Source organism: Podarcis bocagei (genome assembly GCF_964188305.1).
Source record: "Podarcis bocagei genome assembly, chromosome: 8".
In the NCBI taxonomy this organism is placed as follows: domain Eukaryota; kingdom Metazoa; phylum Chordata; class Lepidosauria; order Squamata; family Lacertidae; genus Podarcis; species Podarcis bocagei.
Genome location: NC_138133.1, coordinates 93,193,407 through 93,216,585, shown reverse-complemented (window position 1 = coordinate 93,216,585; position 23,179 = coordinate 93,193,407). Strand labels below are relative to the sequence as shown.

Genomic DNA, 23,179 nt, shown 5'->3' with positions numbered 1-23,179 from the left:
GCGGGTGGAGGCAAGGGGGGTCCTGGCACCAGGTGGGTGTTGAGGGAAGAAAGCCCAGGCTGGGGGTGTGGGAGGAAGAAGCCAGGAGGAAAAAGAAGTCCTGTGGTTCCCGTTGTTGGTTCCTACCTCCATATCCTTGATTTGTCCCTCTGGGCAGCTGGCAGCTTTGAAGAAGGCAGGACACAGGCAGGCAAGAGAGTCTGATTCAGGCGGGGTGGTGAACCCCCCCCCCCCGCCACTGGCTGACCCCCTCCTGTGGTTTTGCAGCTGGCTTGGCCTTGCGGGAGCCACACTCAGCCTTGCTGTGAGAGAGGAGAGTTGGCTGGCTTGGGGGCCTTCAGGTGTGCCAGACCACAACTCCCATTTGCCCCAGGGGGGAGGGCAGGTGTCATTCACAACATCTGCTGGAGAGTACCAGTGTGCGAGGATGCGGGTGGCGCTGTGGGTTAAACCACAGAGCCTAGGACTTGACGATCAGGTGGTCGGTGGTTTGAATCCCCGCAACAGAGTGAGCTCCCGTTGCTCGGTCCCTGCTCCTGCCAACGTAGCAGTTTGAAAGCACCTCAAAGTGCAAGTAGATAAATAGGTACCACTCCGGCGGGAAGGTAAACGGCGTTTCCGTGCGCTGCTCTGGTTCTCCAGAAGCGGCTTAGTCATGCTGGCCACTTGACCCGGAAGCTGTACGCCGACTCCCTCGGCCAGTAAAGCGAGATGAGCGCCGCAACCCCCAGAGTCGGTCGTGACTGGACCTAACGGTCAGGGGTCCCTTTACCAGTGTGCTACAGTCATGGTGGGTGACTGGACACAGCCCAGTTCCTCCTTGGTGCAGGGCGCTGAGGTCCCACGAGTGGGCAGGCAGGATCAGAGCCCCTGTGCTCAGTGCCTGGGCCTTGGCGCATATCCTCCCTGTAGCTGGGGGCGCCAGATGTGTGTCCCAAATGCAGCAGCAAAGGGTGGGAGCAAAGGGTCTAGTGGGGAAGTGGCGCAGAACCAGAATGCGCTGCGAGGGGCTGCAAGCAGTGAGCTGGGGGCTGCGAAATGCTTTGGCCCCTCCCGTCTCCTTTGCAGCCGGCTGAAATCAGCTCCAGCCCAGGGCCCAGATGACGTGGGTCCGTGTGGCGGTGGCCCCCGGGGGCCCTGATGGGGCAGGGAGGACTGCTGCTGCACCAGAAGGCTGCTGCCCCCTCCCAGCTCCCGGGCCTTCCCCTAGGAGGAGGAAGGGGCTCCCGTGGTGCGGCTGGGGGGTGGCAGAGCAGCCCACCCAGGACTGGGGTCCCTAATGGAAGCTGAGTGTGGCCCTAAGTCTGCCTTTCAAAGAGTTGGAAGGGACCCCAAGTTTCATCCAGAGCAGCTAAAGGTCCTTGGCAAGTTTGCTGGTGCCACAGAGCAAAGGACCCCGAGGGAGCGAGGCCCCATTTTAGGGGGTCCGCCTGTGTTTCTGAAGCTTGGCAGGGGGTTGGACTCGATGGCCCTTGGGGTCTCTTCCAACTCTGATTCTATGAAGCTGGGAGGGAGGTTTCAGACTATACTGAACTCTTCCAAGTGTTCAAGGCGCACCGTGCAAGACAGAGATTGAGGGCTGGAACTTCTACATTGGACCATTTTCTGTCTGCCTTGCACCACCCAGGTGTGCAAAGGATGAGCGGAGGGGAAGAATCTCCTTGCCAGGTAGAGCAACCATTTCAGCAATGAGAGTGCAGGATCCTACCCTTGGCTCAGACTTCTCAAGAAATGAGACAAGGGGCAGCCTTTTGCTCCAGATTTCGCTGCATTTCTGGAGTCTCTGTAAAAAAAGGGGGGGGGGCTGACCAGGATGGTGAGATAGAAGGGAGATGGGAGGCCAGCACTGGGATCCAGATGGGTAGAGAGTGGAGAGTGTGTGTGGGGGGCCTTGTGTGTGGGACAAAGCAGCTTAATCTTGTGGAGAAACAGGTGCCTTGGGGCCAGTTTGTTTAATGGCCCCTGGGAGCCATTGGGAGCTTTTAACACTTGGACGCTGCTTTGCACGTGTGCTTGATTTTTAAAAAGAAAGAAAGCAGAATATGAACAGAGCACATTCCTTGCCAGCGCGATGCTCTCCGCCACAGATCAAGCGAGGGGCTGCTGCTCTCCAGATGGCAGAAGAGAATTCTGGGATGTTCTCCTGTGACGACACTGAACATGCTGCTCGCTCGAGGGGGGGGGGATATCTTCTTGTGCATGGAGGGAAGAGCGCAGTCACACGCTCCGTGTGCTAAATGGGGCTGCTTTTCATGTACGGTGTCAATGCACAACCCCGCAAAATGCGTAGAGAGAGGCACATTGCCATATATTATAGCGCACATAAAACGTTCCATCTCAGGGAAGTGAGGGTCGGAGAATCTATTGTGTTGGATGTGGAGGTGCTTCTAAGGCAGGCATCCCAACCCTCGCCCTCCAGATGTTTTGGACTACAATTCCCATCATCCCTGACCACTGGTCCTGGTAGCTGGGGATCATGGGAGTTGTAGGCCAAAACATCTGGAGGGCCGCCCACCCGCCCAGCCTGTGTTCTGGTTTGGTTTCTTTCTAGGTGATTAGGCTGGATTTGGGGTTTAGGTGCTGGTCGGTGCCCCGAAGTCTCTTGCCTGGTTCCCACAATGCCGGACGTCACGTGACACATTTCTGGATTGGCTCCTGGCGTCTGTCATCTTGGTCTCCAAGCCCAGTTTCCAGAGTGCAAGACACTGAGAGTTGTGAAGTGAAATCCTAGCTAGATGCACTCGGGAGAAGGGTTCTCCAGAACCCTGCACTTGAAGAGGGGCTTCTGGGGCCACAGAAAGGGGGTCTCCCCCCCCGGTATGACTTGAGCCTTCAGCCGCTGTGTGAGGCTGGTCCCTCTGCCCAGGGCATGGGAGGAGGTACAGAGGGGGGCTGTGTGCCCCTTGGAGCTTCTCTGTGTGGGTCATGCTGTCTTGCCCTTCCTGCGGAAGAGCTGCTTTGGCCTTGGGCCCTCTGTGGCTCTGAGCTTGCGGGTTTGTGTTGTGCGTTGCCAGGCCTCTCTCCCAGACTGGCCCTGAGTCTCCCCCTGGCCAGGCTGCTGCTTTCTCCGGCTGCACCCCAAGAGTTTGTAGGGCAGCAGTTGAAGAAGGAGCAAAAAGGGTTTTCTTGTGTGTGTGTGTTTCTTGTGGCTGATTAGCTCTTTTCCCTGTGTAAAGGTCAGAGGGGGCAGGGTTTCTGTTGAGGCAGGGGATTAGCTGTGGGAGGAGCTTATCAGAGTTTGTAGGGCAGCGGCGCGCGCCTAGCGGCGCGCGCAGTTATATCCATCTTTTAGATTTAGGGGAGCTAGTCTCAAACGTTTGTTGGGGGAGACCTAGGTTTTTTTTTTGTGGGCGAAGTTATTTGTCCTGTCTTCAAGCTTTTTATGATGGAGGACCTCTGTAGCCACCCCCAACAACACGATCTCAAGATGGAAGGGGAGGGAACAGCTGCAGTCGCCTGCGATTCCTGCGCAATGTTTGCCATCTTGCCAAAGGTTGCAGGCAGCTTCACCTGCAGCAATTGCATGTTGATTGCCCTTTTAAAAGACAAAGTCCAGCAACTGGAGGAACGTGTAGCTACGCTCCAAAGAATTAGAGAGCTGGAGCTCTTCTTGGAAGCAACAGAGCACACCGTCCCCACCAAGGAGGAGACAGGGGACTCCCCTGAGAAGGAGGCTAGTTCATCAACACAGGAGCCAGATATATGGAGAAACGTGACTCAAAGAAGTAGGAGGCCCAGGGTTCACTCTGATTGTTTAGAAATACACAATCGCTTTGAGGTCCTCTCCCCTAGCATGGAAGACGAAGAGCAGACTCCATTTGAGGATCTCTCCCTCATTACAGTCGATCAGGTATATGAAGACGAGCAGCAAAGTCAGTCCTCAGGGAATGTGCAGGCGACCTTGGAACGGACAGCTCACGGAAGAACCCCGACCAAACCCAAGAGGAGGCGTGTAGTGGTGATAGGGGATTCCCTACTGAGGGGAACAGAAGCAGTGATCTGTGGGCCTGACAAGATGTCTCGGGAAGTGTGCTGTCTCCCCGGGGCTAAGATCCAAGATGTAACTGATCGACTGCAAGGAATCATAAAACCCACTGACAAATACCCCTTCCTCTTGGTTCATGTGGGAACCAATGACACTGCAAGCAATAGCCTCCAGAAGATCAAAAGAGACTATGAGGCTCTCGGCAGGAAATTGAAGCAACTAAATGCACAAATTGTCATCTCGTCTGTCCTCCCAGTTGAACGACGTGGCCCAGGGAGAGAGGGGAAAATAGTGGAAGTGAACAGCTGGCTTCGCAAATGGTGTAAACAGGAACGGTTTGGATTCTTAGATCACGGACTGCAGTTTCTTGAAGATGGACTTCTGGCAAGTGATGGGCTGCACCTCACAACGGTTGGGAGGAATGTTTTTGCCAAAAATCTCAGAAACCTCATCAGGAGGGCTTTAAACTGACTAATGTGGGGGAGGGAGACAGTGCTCCTGAAGGTAGGAGTCTATCAATTAATGAAGATGATCATCCAAATGTCATAGACCAAATGGAGCAAACAGCACGCGGACCTAGTGGTGGGAGGAAAAAATCCTTAAATAAGAGACACGGGGGAATGATTAATGGACTTCAATGTCTGTACACTAATGCGCAAAGCATGGGAAATAAACAAGATGAGCTTGAGCTCTTGGTACAGCAAACTAAATATGACATAATAGGCATCACTGAAACCTGGTGGGATAAGTCCCACGATTGGAATGTAATAATGGGGGGATACAATCTATTTCAGAGAAACAGACCAGACAAGAAAGGAGGAGGAGTGGCGTTATATGTCAGGGATGTGTATACCTGTGAAGAGATCCAAGATTTAGAACCTCAAAGCCAAAGTGAGAGCATTTGGGTCAAAATTAAGGGAGAGAAGAATAACAGAGACCTCATTGTGGGAGTTTACTATAGATCCCCAAGCCAAACGGAGGACATAGATGATGCCTTCCTGGAACAGATGGCCAAGCATGCAAAAGGAAGGGAGATAGTAGTAATGGGGGACTTCAATTACCCGGATATTTGTTGGACGTCAAACTCAGCCAAGAGCATAAGGTCAAACAGATTCCTCACTGGCCTTGCAGACAACTTCATTGTCCAGAAAGTGGGAGAAGCAACAAGAGGAACAGCCATTTTAGATCTCGTCCTAACCAATGTTGATGACCTGGTTAGTGGGGTAGATGTGGAAGGATCATTAGGCGCGAGTGATCATGCTCTTCTGAAGTTTACTATACAGCGGAAAGGAGCAGCCAAGCATACTAGGACTCAATTTCTTGACTTTAAGAAAGCCGACTTCATAAAACTTAGGGAAGTGCTGGGTGAGATCCCATGGACAGCAATACTAAAAGGAAAGGGAGTTCATGATGGCTGGGAGTTTGTTAAGAGGGAGATAGTAAAAGCACAATGTCAAGCAATACCAATGAGACGGAAACATGGAAGGTGCCTAAAGAAGCCAGGGTGGCTATCTAAAGAACTTTTAACTGAATTAAGATTAAAAAAGGATGTGTACAAAAAATGGAAAAGGGGGGAAACCACCAAAGAGGAATTCAAACAAATAGCCAGCACGTGTAGACACAAAGTCAGAAAAGCTAAAGCACAGAATGAACTCAGGCTCGCTAGAGAGGTTAAAAGCAACAAAAAAGGCTTTTATGGGTATGTTCGTAGCAAAAGGAAGAACAAAGAAACAGTGGGGTCACTCAAAGGAGAAGATGGTGAAATGCAAACAGGGGACACAGAAAGGGCTGAACTCCTCAATGCCTTCTTTGCCTCAGTCTTCTCCGATAAAGAAAACAATGCCCGACCTGAAGAATTTGGAGCAAATGATTCAGCAAAGGAAACACAGCCCAGAATAACTAAGGAGACAGTACAAGAATATTTGGCTAGTTTAGATGTATTCAAGTCTCCAGGGCCAGATGAACTGCATCCAAGAGTATTAAAAGAACTGGCAGATGTGATCTCAGAACCACTGGCAGTCATCTTCGAGAAATCCTGGAGAACAGGCGAAGTCCCGGCAGACTGGAGGAGGGCAAATGTCCCTATTTTCAAAAAGGGGAAAAGAGAGGACCCAAATAATTACCGCCCAGTCAGTCTGACATCAATAGCAGGGAAGATTCTGGAGCAGATCATTAAGCAAACAGTCTGTGAGCACCTAGAAAGGAATGCTGTGATCACCAATAGTCAGCATGGATTTCTGAAAAATAAGTCATGTCAGACTAACCTGATCTCATTTTTTGACAGAATTACAAGCCTGGTAGATGAAGGGAACTCAGTGGATATAGCCTACCTTGATTTCAGTAAGGCATTTGACAAGGTGCCCCATGATATTCTTGTAAAGAAGCTGGTAAAATGCGGTCTTGACTCTGCTACCACTCAGTGGATTTGTAACTGGCTGACTGACCGAACCCAAAGGGTGCTCATCAATGGTTCCTCTTCATCCTGGAGAAGAGTGACTAGTGGGGTGCCACAGGGTTCTGTCTTGGGCCCGGTCTTATTTAACATCTTTATCAACGACTTGGATGATGGACTCAAGGGCATCCTGATCAAATTTGCAGATGACACCAAACTGGGAGGGGTGGCTAACACCCCAGAGGACAGGATCACACTTCAAAACGACCTTGACAGATTAGAGAACTGGGCAAAAACAAACAAGATGAATTTTAACAGGGAGAAATGTAAAGTATTGCACTTGGGCAAAAAAAATGAGAGGCACAAATACAAGATGGGTGACACCTGGCTTGAGAGCAGTACATGTGAAAAGGATCTAGGAGTCTTGGTTGACCACAAACTTGACATGAGCCAACAGTGTGACGCGGCAGCTAAAAAAGCCAATGCAATTCTGGGCTGCATCAATAGGAGTATAGCATCTAGATCAAGGGAAGTAATAGTGCCACTGTATTCTGCTCTGGTCAGACCACACCTGGAGTACTGTGTCCAGTTCTGGGCACCACAATTCAAGAAGGACACTGACAAACTGGAACGTGTCCAGAGGAGGGCAACCAAAATGGTCAAAGGCCTGGAAACGATGCCTTAGGAGGAACGGCTAAGGGAGCTGGGCATGTTTAGCCTGGAGAAGAGGAGGTTAAGGGGTGACATGATAGCCATGTTCAAATATATAAAAGGATGTCACATAGAGGAGGGAGAAAGGTTGTTTTCTGCTGCTCCAGAGAAGCGGACACGGAGCAATGGATCCAAACTACAAGAAAGAAGATTCCACCTAAACATTAGGAAGAACTTCCTGACAGTAAGAGCTGTTCGACAGTGGAATTTGCTGCCAAGGAGTGTGGTGGAGTCTCCTACTTTGGAGGTCTTTAAGCAGAGGCTTGACAACCATATGTCAGGAGTGCTCTGATGGTGTTTCCTGCTTGGCAGGGGGTTGGACTCGATGGCCCTTGTGGTCTCTTCCAACTCTATGATTCTATGATTCTATGAATTGGTCTTCCACTGCCAGTCTCTTCAGGGGCCCTTTAATCCCTCTCCATAATGGAAAGCAGCTGGGGCTGGGAGAGAAAGGCTGCCCTCCGCAGGCCCAGCAGAGGAGGCGGCCTGCTCTAGCCCCTGGCAGGGATGCCAGGCAGGACCCAAGAGCCATCGCGGGGGCGCTGGGCGGCAGGGGGACCCGGGAACTTCGCCGCTAGAGCTTCCCTTGGCGCCTTTATCTGCCTTTGCGGAAAGGACCTCCGCCCCCAGAATCACCCCCCTGCCGCAAGCCTCGTTTTTAAAAAGAGGGGGCAGCTGATCTTTGCAGGTGGGGAGGGGGCGCTTGGGGTTTCTGTGGTTTTGGTGATGTGGAAAGATCCAAGGTCCCTGGTCTTTGCTGCCCTCCGCTCCTGGTGGCTGATTCGGCCGGGGGCATCTCAGTGCCCTCTCCCCGTGGTGGGTGGGCCGAGTGAAGGGATTAGGGTCGCGAGGCCAGAAATAGGCCCGGCCGGGAATTAGGGCGCCTTAAGCTCAAAGCGGATTACGAGCCGGGGGGGAGGGGACGCCGTAACCCCCCCATCCTCGGCTGGCGCTGCCACCCGTAGGGGTCTCTGTGTGCCTTGCGTGGACACGGAGCCTGGTGACGCAGCGACGGCAACGGAGGCAGGTGCAGCCTTGGCCTGCTGGGATGTTGCTGGGATGCTTGGCCCTTGGGAGGGGGCGCCTCTCCCTCCACAGCCTCCCTGGAGGGGGGTCTTTGGCCGGCCTCCTTTCAGGCAACCCCCACCCTGTTGCTTCCGCTCTGCTGCCCTGTTTGGGCTTGGCGTCTCTGCTGGAGGGGCTTCTTGGCTGGCTGGCGCTGCAAGTGGCACCAGCAAGGGCTCCTTCCTCCCCCCCCCCCCCGCAGTTCCCAGTCTGCCATCATCCATTCTCAGTGAGCCTGGAGCAGCACCCTCTCCTGGCATGGGGAAAGGAAACCCCTTTGGGTGCCCAGGGGGCTGCTTTGGGGTCCCTCTTGGGCCAGGGAGCAGGGGCATAATTCTTGGCCAGCTGCAGCCCCCCCCCAGCCTCCCCCCTCCCCCAGTGCAGCCAGCCACCCTGCACCATCCTGGCCTTGTTTCAGCTCCCTGGGAAAGCGCTGGAGCCCAAGTTTCCTTTTCCACAAACAGCTGCCTGGTCCCCTCCTAGTTGCTGACAGAAGCCGGCAAGTGCTAGGAATGGGCACTAAGGAGGGGGGGCTCGAGGGGGGCAGTGTGATCAAAATGCTGCCTTCCTCCCTTCCATCTTGCAGCTCCTGGCTAAGTGGCACAACCAAGTTGTGCCCGTAGCTGTGGGCTGCAAAAGTGGAATAACATGTCCCTTGCTGCTGGCACAGCCTGGCATCTTCTCTGTGCACCCTCACCAGCCCCCCTGCTTGGTCTGAAGGGAGGAGGGAGCAACACCCCCCCCCCAGTTTGCTAGGGTGTTATCATGGACTGCTGCCACTATCTGGGGTCCTTGAGCAAGAGATTCCATGCAGAATTCCTCCTTAGCTTACCTGTTTGCCCTTCCTGATTATCTGGGTGTTTGCCTTGCCTTGCACCTCATGTCTTGTTTCTGGGAAGGTGTCTCCCCCTTTCATTTCCTTAAATCCATGCTCAAGGTCCCGCTTCCCTGCCAAGGCTCAGGCGGCTTCCTTCAGCTGCCCAATCATTGCTGCTCCATTGCCAGCTGCGAGGAGGAGGAGGAGCAGTGCTGCAGTGGCCTTTTCGTACTGCGGGGAGTGCTGGGCTCGGCCTGCTACCTTCTGTTCACACAAGCAGGCAAGCTGAGTCTGCTGCGGGGGGGGGGGGGCGTGCGCTTTGCACCTCAGCACACGTTCACCAGAACCCCGGTGGGGGTTCATTTTACAACCCTGTTTTAATTTTTAAAATAAAGCTTTTAATCATAATTAACGTCCCCCCCGCCTTTTTTTAATGAAAGAGAGGTGTAGCACTGTTGAATCAAAAGAACAAAAATGCCCCCCCCCCCCCCACAAATGCTGCAATGGGCCTGCGCTGAGCTGCGGTGGGTTCAGTCTGCCGACACTTCACTGTCTGCATCAAAGCCATGCCTTTTTAAAAAAGACAGAAGGCGCTGCTAAGGAACTCCTATTTGGGGACTTGCCTGGCTTTTTTCTGGCCCATGTAGGACCAGTCTGGATAGTTGGCCTTGGTGAAGACTTAACGTTTTCATCCCCCAAAAAGTTTTTGATTTGAGTTTCCATTGAAATGAGGCTGTATTTTAATATTTTAATGTTTTAATGTATTTTAATCTTGTTTTTAAGTTGTATTTCAATCAATTTGTTTTTATATTGGGTGTTAGCCGCCCTGAGCCTGGTCTTGGCTGGGGAGAGCGGGGTATAAATAAAATTATTATTATTATTATTATGGACATCTGCCAAGTTTCTGTCATCTGGGAAAGTCCAAAATGGGGAAAGCACAAGTTTAGCATGACAGTGTTAAGTGGATATCCCGTAAAAAGTGAGCAAACAGTGTCACACTCAATGCTGGTTGTGACAGAGCCCTGAAAGTGTCACATGGTGGATGCCATTCGCCCTTTCATAACAGCTGTCTTGGTCTTGCAAAACAAAAGTCAAGGCCCAAGAGACAATCTGGCCCCTGTCAGTCTGTCCAGGGAAACAGCCTTCTCCGCTAATCTGAAGAACTTCAATTACTCAAGCACTTGATATTTACTGTTTGGGGCCAGTGAACCATTTCATCCGCTTGTTCTTGTTGCGTATACAGTAGTTCAGATTGTGCTCATCAAAGGCAGAAGAGCGCTGCCTCCTCAAAGGACACACAACCCGGACTGTGCGACACACACCCCTTCTCCTCTTGGCACACTGTGTGCTCTCAGCCAGGCCTGGCCGTGTTTGCACATTGCAAGGAGCCAGGATGGGTGCCACAGCTGTGTCCACTTGGGAGCAAGGGGGGGGGTCCTTTCTGCCCGGCCACTCTTCCCTAGATGTGAGGGCAAGAAGCAAAGCACAAGACCACAATTTATTTAATTTATATGCTACTTTCCCTTGCCCCTTTTATTTTCACAACAACCCTGTGAGGTAGACTAGGCTGAGAGACTAGACTGACTCACGTTCACCCTCAGTCCGCTTCGTGGCCGAGTGGTGATTTGAACCTTGATCTCCCCAGTTCTTGCCTGTGACACTTCTGTAAAACGACTCCTGCTATTGCACCACTACTTGGAGAACTGACTGTCGCTCCCTGTGACACCCAAATCGGGGAGCCCGGCTGGCTTCTCCCTAAGAAGCCAGGGCTTGCAAGGCAGCAACAAGACACTGTCTGAGGCCAGCAACACTGGGTTCAGATGTCACAGGAAGCCAAGGTTCATTGCACTTTCTGGTTTGTTGCTCAGAAGCAGGAGGGCCGCAGCAGGTGCCCCTGTGTGCTCCTCTTTTCTGGTAAGGTGGCAACCCCGGCAGCTTTTCTCATTTGCTGGAAGAAGAGGCTGAACCCGCACACTCTGCTTGCAAATTGTGCACCTTGAATCCGCGGTGTCCTTGGGATTATTTGAAGTCCTCCCTTTCTCTGCAGACAGAGCGAAAACCAGAGCAAGCTTTGCGTCCTGATCCTGGGCATTGTTACCTAGAGGGAAGTCCTGTTGACTGCAGGAGGACTTTGCTCCAGGGAGGTGGACTTGAGGCGGAGCTCAGGGCCTGTTTCCGGGAATGGCAGACTGAGCAGCTGCTTAAAGCAGTCTCTAGACCAGTGGTGGCCAAACTTGGCCCTCCAGCTGTTTGGGGACTTCAGCTCCCATCATCCCTAGCTAACAGGACCAGTGGTCAGGAATGATGGGAATTGTAGTCCCAAAACAGCTGGAGGGCCAAGTTTGGCCACCACTGCTCTAGACCAGCGGTTCTCCACCTGTGGGTCCCCAGATGTTGTTGGACTACAACTCCCATCATCCCTGAGCTCTGGCCTTGCTAGCTAGGGGTGATGGGAGTTGTAGTCCAACAACATCTGGGGACCCACAGGTTGAGAAAGGCTGCTCTGTGTGCTGGTTGGGCTGCCAGGATTCTGCAGGAGCATCTGCAAGTGGCTATTTGGGCAAGGCGTTGAGGCCCAAGCTCAAAGAGGGTGCCCCCCCTTACTGCCGGTAAGGGATGGATTCCTGCTGCTGCTTTGGCAAGAGGGTCACCCCCCCTCCATTGCATCTTGAGGGGAGTAGGCGCTGGATCCCCTGAGGAGATGGAGGTGCTGACGGCAGCAAGCCCTTCATGGCAGCAGGAGGAGAGCAGCTTCCCTGGAGAGAAGGAGGCTTTGCTGGGCTCAGCTGGGGTTCTGCAGAGGGCTGTTGTGGCTGTCATTGGACCCCCCAGGGGAAAGGGAGAGGCACATGTTGTTGATCCAGGCTGGCTGGTGAAGAAGAGAAGGCTCATGTGAGCAGCTGGGCTGAAGCACAGGGCTCCACCTTGGGCCACGTGTGGCAGAGGCTGGTGTGGCCTCTGAGGGTGGTGGTGGGCTCAGCGTGGAGGTCCAGGGAGGCTCATGCTGGTCCCCAGAAGCAAGGGAGGGATGTGGGAAGATGCTCCCCCTTTCAAAGTTACAAGTGGGGAAACAGGAGTGTTTTTGCAGCTTCTGCCCCCGCAGGAATGTCCGGCCTGCTACACACGGGGCTGGTGGTGTTGCTTGCCCTTTGAGAGTGTGTGGCGCAGCACATTTGCCAGCTGGGCAGGACAGGCAGGTCCTGGAGGAATCGAGGGAGGGAAGGGGGCAGGTGCCAGCCCAGTGGTGGGTCAAGTGGGAGGGGGAAGGGAGGGAAAGAGGGGTCTAGTTCTGGGAATTGGAGGGGGGGAGGATTCCCAGCCACCCTTTGCTCCTTGTTTCCCGCAGGTAGACAGGCTTCCCTCTGGCTCTGCCTTGAGCTCTCCTCAAGGGGTGGAGTGGGAACTGGGTGCAGATGGGGGCTCTTCTTCCCCAGGAGGATCACGCTGGCAGCTAAGGAGGCAGCTGTCGTGCTCCCAAGGTGAGGGCTGGTCTCAAGAGGCCTCTTGTGTCACGAGGAGCCAGCCAGGCATTGAGGCTGCCAGAGGACAGCGGTCAGATTATGAACTGGAGTGAGCTGATGGGGCTGTCACTTGTGAGCCAGCGTGGTGTAGTGGTTTAGAGCAGTAGACTCGTAATCTGGTGAACTGGGTTCGCGTCTCCGCTCCTCCACATGCAGCTGCTGGGTGACCTTGGGCCAGTCACACTTCTTTGAAGTCTCTCAGCCCCACTCACCCCACAGAGTGTTTGTTGTGGGGGAGGAAGGGAAAGGAGATTGTGAGCCGCTTTGAGACTCCTGGAGGGGAGTGATAAAGCGGGATATCAAATCCAAACTCTTTTACTTGCCAGCATAAAACTAATGTGGAGCAGCTTCTGGGGCATTTGCAGGCTCAGGTTGGGGGGATGGTTTTGCCCATGAAGCCCTCTGCAGCTTGAGATCAGGAAGACCCCTTGCACCACCCTGATCCCACCCCAGTCTTTAAAGTATTCATCAGAAGGCCCTCTCCAGGCTCTTCCTACTCCCAGTCAACACCCCTTCAGAAGTGAGGAGTTCAGTGCTTGAAAATAGTGGTCCCTTGGTTCAGATATCTTAGTACGTGGGGCGGAATAGGGGTGCCTTGGAAGGGAAGGGCCCTAATATTGCCTTGGGGTGCTCTTCCCACTGTGGCTCAGCTGGTGCCCAGACTCTGGACCTGAGGCACAAGGCTAACATGTTTTTTGTCCTCTTGTGAGCGTTTAATTAGGTCACGCCGTGATCTTTTGCTCCTGGGCTGCTCTCTTCCAGCTGCGTTTCATGGCTTGCCTGCCTGCTTTTGCTGCTGCTTTTGTTGACTGACTTCTTCGCTGGTTCACACATAGTGCCAAGCCACGGCTTGGCAGACCAAGAACCTGCCACTGCAAGTTGCTTCTTTCCCCCAAGTTTGTTCTGTTTACAGCTGCTCTTGCTCCGTGTCAAAGAAGAGTGTTGGGCTTGCACATGACATCAAGCCACAGTTGACAGAAACCATGGTTGTGAGCCGACAACAAACCATGGTTAAGCCACTGGGCAGGGTTTGGGTGACCAAGCAAACCATAGGTGAAATGAACCATGGCTTGGCGTCATCTGCAAAGAAGGCTGGTTTTGAATCTGTCATGGTTCGTCACCTTGAAAATTCCTTAAGAGCTGGAAGATGGGGTGTGCACTTTAGCATACATTTAGGACCATCCTCAACCTGACCGGGGGGGGGGGGATCTTCATGCTAGACTGTGTGGCACTCAGGCAGCCACCAAGACACGGTGGAGTCCTTGTTTTCTTCCCTTACATAGGGACCCGGAAGTATCTGATGAAAGATTGCATTAGGTTCCAGTTAAACAGCTCAGATTTCCTCCAACGCCCTGCCTTAGCCAGAGCTGAGTAGCACACCCAGTGCGGGGAGAGGCAGGAGGACGTTTGACCAGCAGGATTAGGCCAGCCTTGCCTGGTGGCCTTGAACCGTTCCAGTGTCCCTCCTGGGTGTCACTGCCCCCCCCCCCCGGGCCCTGGCATCCCTGAGGCAAAAGGCCGACTCAGAGCTGAACAGAAAGCAGCCCTGCCCTTTGAACTGGGCACCTGGCCCTGGACTGACTCCAGGCTCTTCCCAGTCCCATTCCCTCCGTCTCTGATCCAAGGTAGACGAGATGTTGGCTGCCTGGCATCTGAGTTTGGCAAGTCAGAATGGGGCATAGCAAACGGGCTGGGGGCATTTAGCCCTCCCTTCTGTGTCCCTGGCTGGAAATCACCCAAGGGAATTGTTCCTTCTGGCGGGGGGGGGGGGTCTAGTGGCCTCGATCCTGATTCTCTCTCTCCTGCTCCACATTATTTTAAACACCAAAACAAAGCTTGCTCCTTGAATGCCAGCCCCAGCCTGGCTATCTATGTGTGTGGAGGAGCTGATCTTTCTGCCGTGACTCTGATGCTCTTATGAGTCACCTGCTGCTCTGGAGTAACTAAAACTATTAGTACTAATCGGTCGTTCAGTTCTCTCTCCCTCTCCCTCCCTCCCTCCCTTCCATTTGGCACCATGAAGAGTTTTCTGGTGGCAGCGTCAGGGAAGGAGGGGCTGGTCACTTCTGTCTCTTCCACGCCTTAGGGGGCTGCCCTGTTGCACTTCCTATGGGAGCCCATCTCTAGGGAGAGACAATGGCCTTGTGGGGAAGAGGGGACGGCCGAGTGACCTGGCAGCCTTGGGAGTGGCTATCTGATGCGCAGGCAGGCTTGCAACAGTCCAGAGGGGCCCAGAATGACAGCTTGAAAGGGGGGGGGCATGGCTGCTGGATGCAGAGGACTGTCCAGACTTTATCTATCTCTCAAGGAGGAGATGAGGAACTGCCCAGGGGATCTGTTTGGGGTACTGTGGAGGCATGAGGATAGGTCCTTCGGGATCCCTGGATTGACCCCTGGCCAAGCTCATTTTGGGAAAGCCGACAGGACTTTAATTCAGAAAGTACACTGGGAAGAGTTTAGAACAGGGGTCGGCAACCTAAGGCCCATGGGCCACAAGTGGCCCACGGGGGTCGTTTAACCGGCCCCCTAGCCAAGCCTCCCGTGCGGTGCTAAACCGGTGCAGCACGACACACGGACTCACTTCTGTGCAGACGCAGATGCCGGAAATGGCGAGCACAGAGGGATCTCCGCTGAAGTGAACCGGCCCAGGTGAGGTAAACCTTGCTGACCCCTGGTTTAGAAGAAAAGGGGCAACAGGGAGGAGCACCTGATAGGCTTCAGCCCCCTCTCTGCCCACCTGGGTGTTGGGGACATTTGACTTTTAGCCCTCTGAAACGGGATGTGTGCCTTGGTGGAACAGGAGGAGAGGGCCTCTCGTGGGTCGGAAGGGAGTCAAGGAGCAGGAAGAAATGGACAGACCTCCAAATAGGGAGTTGTAGCAAGTGGAGTCTCCCAAGGATCAGTCTTGGGACCTCTGATTTTTAACTGTTCATGGACAGTTAGCGGGGAGCAGTGGGGCTGCCAGGTTTGCAGATTGTTCAGGGTTGCTAGAACAAAAAGAGATTGTGGAGAACTTCAAAAGGAACCCTCTCTCCAGATGCAGTTCAGTGTCAGCAAGTGTGAACTGATGCACATCAGGGCAAAAAATAAATAAATCTGAATTCCACATAAATGTCCCTGGGGTCTGAACTGGCAGGGATCGTTGAAACTGCAAGGAAAACTGCCAATAGTGTCATGCCGATACACAAATCTATGGTGCAACTGCATATGGAAAACTTTGCACAGTTTGGGTTGCCTCCCGTCCAAAGGGATATCGCAGAGTCGGAAAAGGTTCTGGAAAGTCCAATCAAAGGGGATGGAGTCCCATGGAGAAAAGCTGCAGCACTGGGAACTTTTCAGTTTAAAGAAAAGTGACATGATAGAAGTTTGTAATGCTATGCATGGCTTGCGGAAAGTGGGTAGAGAAATGTTCTTTCCCTCTCTCACCTAATACCAGAATTCAAGGACGTCCAATGAAACTGATTGTTGGAAAATTGAGGACCAATACCATAAAGTTCTTCTTCATGCAGAGCACAGTTAAATGATGGCACTTGATCAGTGTTAGAAACTCAGATATGTAAGCTAGGTGCCAAAATGGTTCTTTAAACCAAGGTTAGAGTTGCCAAAACAGAATTTTGCCATTTGGGGGCAAGACTAAAGTCTTATTTTTCAACGGATGGTCTGACTGTGATTGATTCTCCGTTAAACATCTGGCTGGTTCCAATGACAACCCTGAGTTCGGTTAAGAACTTTGAGAACTTAAAGAAGAAAAGTCACTTGCCCCAGGGACAGTCAACTTATACACCGGCCTATTCCTACCCCTTTTTCTTAATGGTGACAAGGACCATGCATAACATAAGAATATTATTCACAACTGTGGGGTAATTGAAGACAAATGACGATAATTAGCTATAACTTTGTTCACTGCTCCTGCTCAGGCTGCACAGAAAAAGCATTTTGATTCCTGAAATTCATTCTGATTCTGCAGATAAAATATAATGGATAGAATTCTACAGGATAGAGTATTAGTCGAGATCCAAGGATCCCCAGGCACACGCCTCCAGATGGTGGAGATGTCAGGGGCCACAACACAAAAGGAAAAATGTGGAGGGAAGAGGGAAGAAGGAAAACTCAGGACACTTCCTTCTTCCTGCTAGAATGTTCTTAAGGCCTTGGCGATTCCCAAGAAAAACCAATGACCCTCCCTTGCTGGAAATGGCTAATGCGGCTGTAAGCCGTTGACCGTGGAATGTGGGGTCATTGTCTTCTGGGGCCAGGCTGGGCTCTGTAGGTTCACAGGGCTGCAGCCGACAGCACTGCTGAATTGAATTTGACAGGAGCCTCTTTGTGGGCAAAGAGGAGCCCTGTCCTACTGGGGGGGGGGGCAGCAGCAGGAACTGGAGGGGCAGCTGCTCACTATCTGCCGCCGCCACCGCAGCTGCTGCTGTTCCTCCAACGTAGACAAGGACATGGTCCTAACAAACTTGGCACATGTGCAAACAGAAAGTAAAATCTGGTCACATTTAGCCTCAAAAGAAGAAACCAAAATGAGGAAATCAGTTGCAAAGAGTTATTCTTCCTGCTGCCAATTATAGTAGAGTGCCTGCAAGTTATTCCAGTCCTATGGCTGTTCTCCTCTGGTCGGCCACTGCAGGCCGGGAACAGGAAGTGTGCCGGACTTCCCTTGCTTCCTTGCTCAGCCTCCCCCAACCTGCTCCCCTCCAGATGTGGGGCTGCAATTCCTGTCAACTCCCCCCCCCCAGCATGGCTGAAGGGAGTTGGGAGTCCAGCTTCGTCTGAGTGGCCAAAGTGCTCCACGTAATACGCTTCCTCTCCAGCCTCTCCAAATGGTTCAGCGACTGCAGGCGCGTCCAGAGACAGGAGGCGTGTGAAGGCAAGGCATTGTAGCCAGAGATGTTGCTAGCCAGCCGGGTGTAGGCAAGAGATGCTGAGGTTCAGCTGTACTGGGATGGGGTGTCCTCTGAGGAGCAACTGGCTGCCCCATGAGGTGCCTGAAGAATATGCTTGAATTGCCCATGACAACTCCTTAGAAGGCAAGTCTGCACCAGCGGCTAATCTCCAGGAACAATTACTCTGTGGTTACTTGTTCTTGTGAATTGGGGAAGACAGACGGTTGTGAAAAGTCTTTGCACTGGAAGCAAGTGGGGCATTTCCCCTTGACAGCCACCTGATGAGGCAGCGGATGATGTTCTAAAGAGGTCCAGAAGCAGCCTGCAAAAAGGAGGACAGGGTCCAACCCCACACCCCACTGCTGGAAATAACCTTTGGGCAATGGCAGGTCCACTAGGAAGAGGCCCCAGTTCCTTTTTCGCAAGGCATAAAGATCTGGACCCCTCACCGATTGCATGGAGTCTGGACTTGAGCGAAGGAGAAGGTGCCCCAGGGTGGAGAGCTTGGTGTTTTGGGATTCTTCTTGGGCGCTGAACTGCAGGCGCCAGTTGCTGTGATTCTGAGGGTCTCAGACAGGGAGAAGTGTGTGAAAGCAGAGCATCTTGGCGGAGGAGAATCTACAGGCATCATAAAAGCAGAAGAAGACACCCTGAACTGCAGAACCAAAGGAGGGCTCCTGGAGTAGCTGTGCACAGGGATACCAAGAAAAGACAATGGAGAGATCCGGTCTCCTGTTTTATTAAAGAAAGGGGTAGACTCACAGCAAGTCTCCCAGCCTTTGCAGACGCAGGATGGACACCACAGCAAGGAGACTTCGGTTTGCCTGCACCCTAGAAAATGTTCACACATTCTTTATACACAAAGCAGCATCCGTCCCTCTTCCCAGGACTCCCCACCGGAGGGCAGAGGTGGTAATAGCCAAACCTTACCCTTAGCTCCCCTTTCTGGGCTCAGAGCCCAGCACTGCAAAGCCCACAGATAAGGGGAACATCCAAGCCAGTCAATTAGCCTGTATCAAAGCAAGCAAATATAAGCATATATGAGCCCACTGCTACAACCACTACCAGTTAACTGTGGGGTTATCTTGACTACCAGCATGGCGTTAGGGAAGCTTTCAGAACAGCTCAGCTTTGGTTCAACACCCTGGATGAGGCCCACCGTGTCCAGCCTCCTGTTCTCACACTGGCCAAACAGATGCCTGTGGGAAACGCACAGGTCAGCTTCGAACACAAGCCCCCTCGCTTCGTGCGGCTTCCAGGAATGGCTATTTGGAAGCATGTGCTGTTCCCAACTGTGGAGACAGAGCAGAGCTGTCCTGGCTAGCAGTCACTGATGGCCTCCTCTGCCCAATCCTCTTTGGAAGCCGTCTCACTTGGTGGCATCCCTGCCTCCTGGGGGAGGGAGTTCCGCAGGTGAACTCTGCACTGTATGAAGAAGGACTTTCTTTGGTCTGTCCAGAATCTTCCCAGATGCCACGGCTAGTTCAGGACACAGACCCTGACTTTAAGGAGCCCAGAAGAGTTTCCTGCAGCCGTCTTGCGCTGATGACTTCAACACACCCTGTTGGGATGACTTCACATCCTCCCCTTTGTCTGCCCTTCCTGTGCTCCTCATGAGAGTGCCCCCAAGGAGGCAGAGCGGGGGGCTGGTGGGGGTCCGGAGCCTGCAAGAGCGCTTTGGCCCCCAGCCACCAGGAAGGAAGGCTGCTGAGAACGAAGAGGGGTGGCTGTTGGTGGCTGCTATGGCAACAGAGGCAGGAAGAGAACCCGGCCTCCTTGGCAGCAGTTAGGGGCTGCTCCTGCTGGTCGCCGGGGAGGGTGTGGCTGCCTTGGTCCTGGCCTGCTGGGCACGCTCTGCATCTGCCAGGCGGGCAGCAGGAGGGCCTGGCTGCCGGAGCATTGTAGGCAAAGCTGCTGCCGGGTGGGGTGAGAAGGGCCTTGGTGGAAGTGGGGGTGGGCCAACGTGGCAGAAGAGCCCCTCCCTCCAGTTGCCTTCTGCTTGGTGGTTAAGAGCATGGGCACAGAGCCCAAAGACGCTCTTGGCCCCAGGTTGCAAACGCCCAGCTGTGGAGGTGGGCAGGGCAAGGGGGTCTTGGATGCCCCTCGGCCCAGAGGGAGGCAGGCAGGGTTTGTGTGTGTGCCCAGAGGGTCTCTGGTGTGGAGACCCACCCCCTCGCGTGCTTGGCCAGGAGAAGGCTGCTCCCCAGGGAGCTGAGCAGGGCCAGCGCCTTCTCCTCCTGCCGCTTGGCATCTTGAGAGCCTCCTGGAGGGCGGGTGTGGGCTGGAGCCAGGGGCGCAGGGGCTGACCTGGGGGATCACTTTAGAGTTCACCTCTTCCCTTGGCGTCCTGCTTGTCTTCCAGGGAGCTCAAAGCAGCCTGCATGGTCTCCCCTCCCCACGTTCCCCTCTCAGCAGCCCTGCAAGGTAGGTGAGCGTGTCCTGGGCCTTGCCAGCCCTGCTCCTGCGCTCTGACCGGGAGCCAGTTGCTTCACTTCAATGGGTTCTTCTCTGCTTTTCAGCAGATTCTGAGGGCTGCCTTGGGAGACCAGCCCCTCCCTGGAGACCCTCTTCCTCCTCCCCTGGCAAGGAGATCTGGGAGCAGAGCAGCAGCAGCAGCAGGAGGAGGACCCCCGGCTCCTGCCAGGCCAGGCCTTGTTTGAACCACCACTTGCTTGTAACTTTGGAGACCAAACCCCAGAGGGCGGATGAAGACCCAAGTGTGGGTCACGCCGGCACCCGTTTTATTCTTGTCTTGGGGGAGGGCTGGTTAAAAAGAGGACAGCGGAGAAGTGGGTGGGAGCCAGGTGTGAACTGGAGTGCAGTTCTGCTGCTCATGGCTTTTCAGTCTTCCTCCCGCCGTGGCGTGGGGGTGTGGGGGTGTCCCGTCCAGGGGTGTTCTGCCCTGGATGCCGGGGGGGGGCTGTGTGTTTTTGTGGCTGCTGCACAGTTGCCAGTGCCTGACACTCCAACCCCTATACCACACCGGCTCGACTTTGGAATGGTGCAAACCTTCCCAGGCTTTTATAGAAGACATCTGAAGGCGCCACTGCACAGGGAAGTCTTAAATGTTTGAGGTTTTTATTGTGTATTTAATATTTTGTTGGGAGCCGCCCAGGGTGGCTGGGGCAACCCAGTCAGATGTGTGGCATATAAAGGACAAAATTACCCTCATTATGATTACTCTCTTACTTCCAACTGGGAAATGGGACTGCCTCCACCTGCCTCCTGACCTTTTTTCTTCCTGATGCTTCCACTTCCTTAATTCTCCGTGGAGCGTGGAGCGCCTGTGCTTTTCCCTCCCAGCTGAGGGGGGGGGGCTGGAAGGGCTTCTTCATGTTTGGCCCTTTCCCCAAAGGGGTCTCTTGGACGCGGCCTCTTCTCTCCCTCGGACTTCACATTCCTGCAGCTCCCCGTAGAAGTTGCTTCCTCATCCGCCCGTGATTCCCATTCAATTTGTGAACAGTTCTTACCTGAAGCCCATTCCCCAAATGGCCAGCTGTTTACAGCACAGTTAGGGAATTGCTTTTCTTCTACATATTGAAACGTGTCCCCTCTTCCCCCGGCACTTTACAGCACACACACACACACACACACACACACACACACCCCTCAAATAATCTATTTAAAAAGGAGCATATGAAAAAGTTAGGACAGCGGATAGAAAGTTAGCAGGGAGGCGTGTAATGAAATCAAAACTGCCAAAACTACTTCCTGACAGTAAGAGCTGTTCGACAGTGGAATTTGCTGCCCAGGAGTGTGGTGGAGTCTCCTTCTCTGGAGGTCTTTAAGCAGAGGCTTGACAACCATATGTCAGGAGTGCTCTGATGGTGTTTCCTGCTTGGCAGGGAGTTGGACTCGATGGCCCTTGGGGTCTCTTCCAACTCTAGGATTCTATGATTCTAGGCCAAAGGACTGTTTGAGTAAAATGGTCTAATGGATGACTCAACGTCCCTGAGGGGAAGGCTCAGCAGATTTCTTGGAGCAGGCAGTTCCACAGGTGCAGTGCTGAAAACGCCACTGTGCGCCTTCTCGGCCAGAGCATCTCGGGTGGGCATGTGGTGGCGAAGGCGCCAGTCGTATCTCGGTTGCATTGCTGCAGGCTCCCTTGGGAGGAGACTCTGGACGCTTCAGGCAGCGCAGAATTCTGCCCCCAGGATGTTGGCCTGAGCTGGGTCTGGGGAGCTGGCGACTTCCTTACTGCTCTGTCCCCAACCGTGCCAGATTCGCCTTTGGCAGGGATGCTGGGCAGGCTTTGGAGCTGCCTCCTTCCGCCTCTCTGGCTTCTGGCCTGGCCTGCCCAGTTGACAAGCTGCTCCCTGCTCCTTCGGGGGCTTTTCCACGGGTGCTGAGGCTGCTTTTTGTGGTGGTTTTGCTGCTCCCGCTGCTGGGTTGCTCCCCTTCTCTCCCTGGTCAAGTGCTTTTTCATTGCTCCTTGTGGTGCTTTGCTGGCTATTTGTTAGCCATCCTGGGGAGAAGAGAGTTTGAAATAGAAACAAATCAGATCTGAGCAGACAGGATCTTGTGGGAGAGACGGTTAGTTATGTCCCCTGGTTCTGTGCAGCCAGCACTTTGAACTGGCCCCAGAAATGAACCGGATGTCAGTGAAGCCGATACTTGGAGAGGAAAGCGCTGCATGCTCCAAAAATCTGTATGACGTGCAAATGTAGGTTTGATGGAGGCTTCTAGGTCCCTGAGCATCTTGGACTTTTCTGGCCCTTCAGTATCCCTGTTCCAAGTGCTGGTGCTGAGTGCCAGGTGATCAGAACATCCGCCTCCACACCGCCCAACCCACATGCTCAGATCAGAGACAGGGCCTTCTCCACAGTGGCCTCTCGCTTAAGATGTTCAGTTTTGTGTTTTAGGTGGGATTGAAACCCCGCCTGTGCTGAGTGGCTTTTAACGGTTGCACTTGATGAACGATGTTGTCTGGAAATGTTTCTTATAGGGCTGGACTGTATTTCACTGGATTGATGGGCTGGTGGGGTTTTGTATTTTACAGCTGTAGTTAACCGGTATTATTTCCCTGGGAAGGTGGTGGAGTCTCTTTCCTGGGAGGTTTTGAGCAGAGGCTGGATGGCCCCCTGCCAAGGGTCTTTTAGCTGAGATTCCTGCCTGGCAGGGGGTTGGACTAGATGACCCTGGGGGTCCCATCCAGCTCTACATTTAAATGAATCTGTGATAGAGACAAAGCTTTCTTCACCTCCTTGAGAAGCCTTGATCCAGAGAGGCAGCTTTTCCGTCTATACACTGGTACCTCTGGATGCGAACGGGATCCGTTCTGGAGCCCCATTTGCATCCAGAAGCGAACGCAACCTGTGTCCGCACGTCTGCGGGTCACGATTCACCGCTTCCGCGCATGGTATCATTTTGACCGTCTGCACATGCGCGAGCGGCGAAACCCGGAAGGAACGCACTCCGTTACTTCCGGGTCGCCGCAGTGCGCAACCCGAAAATACTTATCCCGAAGCTACTTCAACCCGAGGTATGACTGTAAGTAGCGATAGCAGCCGTCCGTAGGCTTGAGAAAGGACGGGGGGTGTCTGGTCAAAGGTCAAAGTCCTGAGCTGGATTTTCTGGCCAGGGGCTGCGTCTTGGAAGGGGGTGGGCTCTGCTCAGAGCCTTGTTCCTCCCCCGGCTTTCATTTCCTTTTTTTTTTTTTAATAGAATTTTTTTATTGGTTTTACAAATTTTTTTAAAGACAAACAAACACATAAAAAGACATACAAACACGTATAATTTCATAACATTTTTTCATAAACCTCTTTTCCAGGACTTCCCCATACCCCCCCTTTCTGCATC

The 23,179-nt window shown here is 53.3% G+C and overlaps 1 protein-coding gene across 6 annotated transcripts in view; it reads left to right on the top strand.

Annotated features, from left to right (window-relative positions):
• Positions 1-23,179, top strand: part of GRINA (glutamate ionotropic receptor NMDA type subunit associated protein 1) — a 35,811-nt gene that overhangs the window by 989 nt on the left and 11,643 nt on the right. The window contains exons 1-3 of one of the 6 annotated variants that reach the window (XM_081204897.1): positions 19,380-19,452; positions 19,743-19,808; positions 19,903-20,097. The exons of 1 other annotated variant lie outside the window; for it this stretch is intronic. In XM_081204897.1, coding sequence (XP_081061023.1) covers positions 19,395-19,452; positions 19,743-19,808; positions 19,903-20,097 — 319 coding nt within the window. In that variant the 5' untranslated portion in view covers positions 19,380-19,394. Of the gene's footprint in view, positions 1-19,183; positions 19,307-19,379; positions 19,453-19,742; positions 19,809-19,899; positions 20,100-23,179 lie in introns of those variants that run through there. 4 more of the 6 variants (XM_081204896.1, XM_081204898.1, XM_081204895.1 and 1 more) reach the window with 4 other exon arrangements.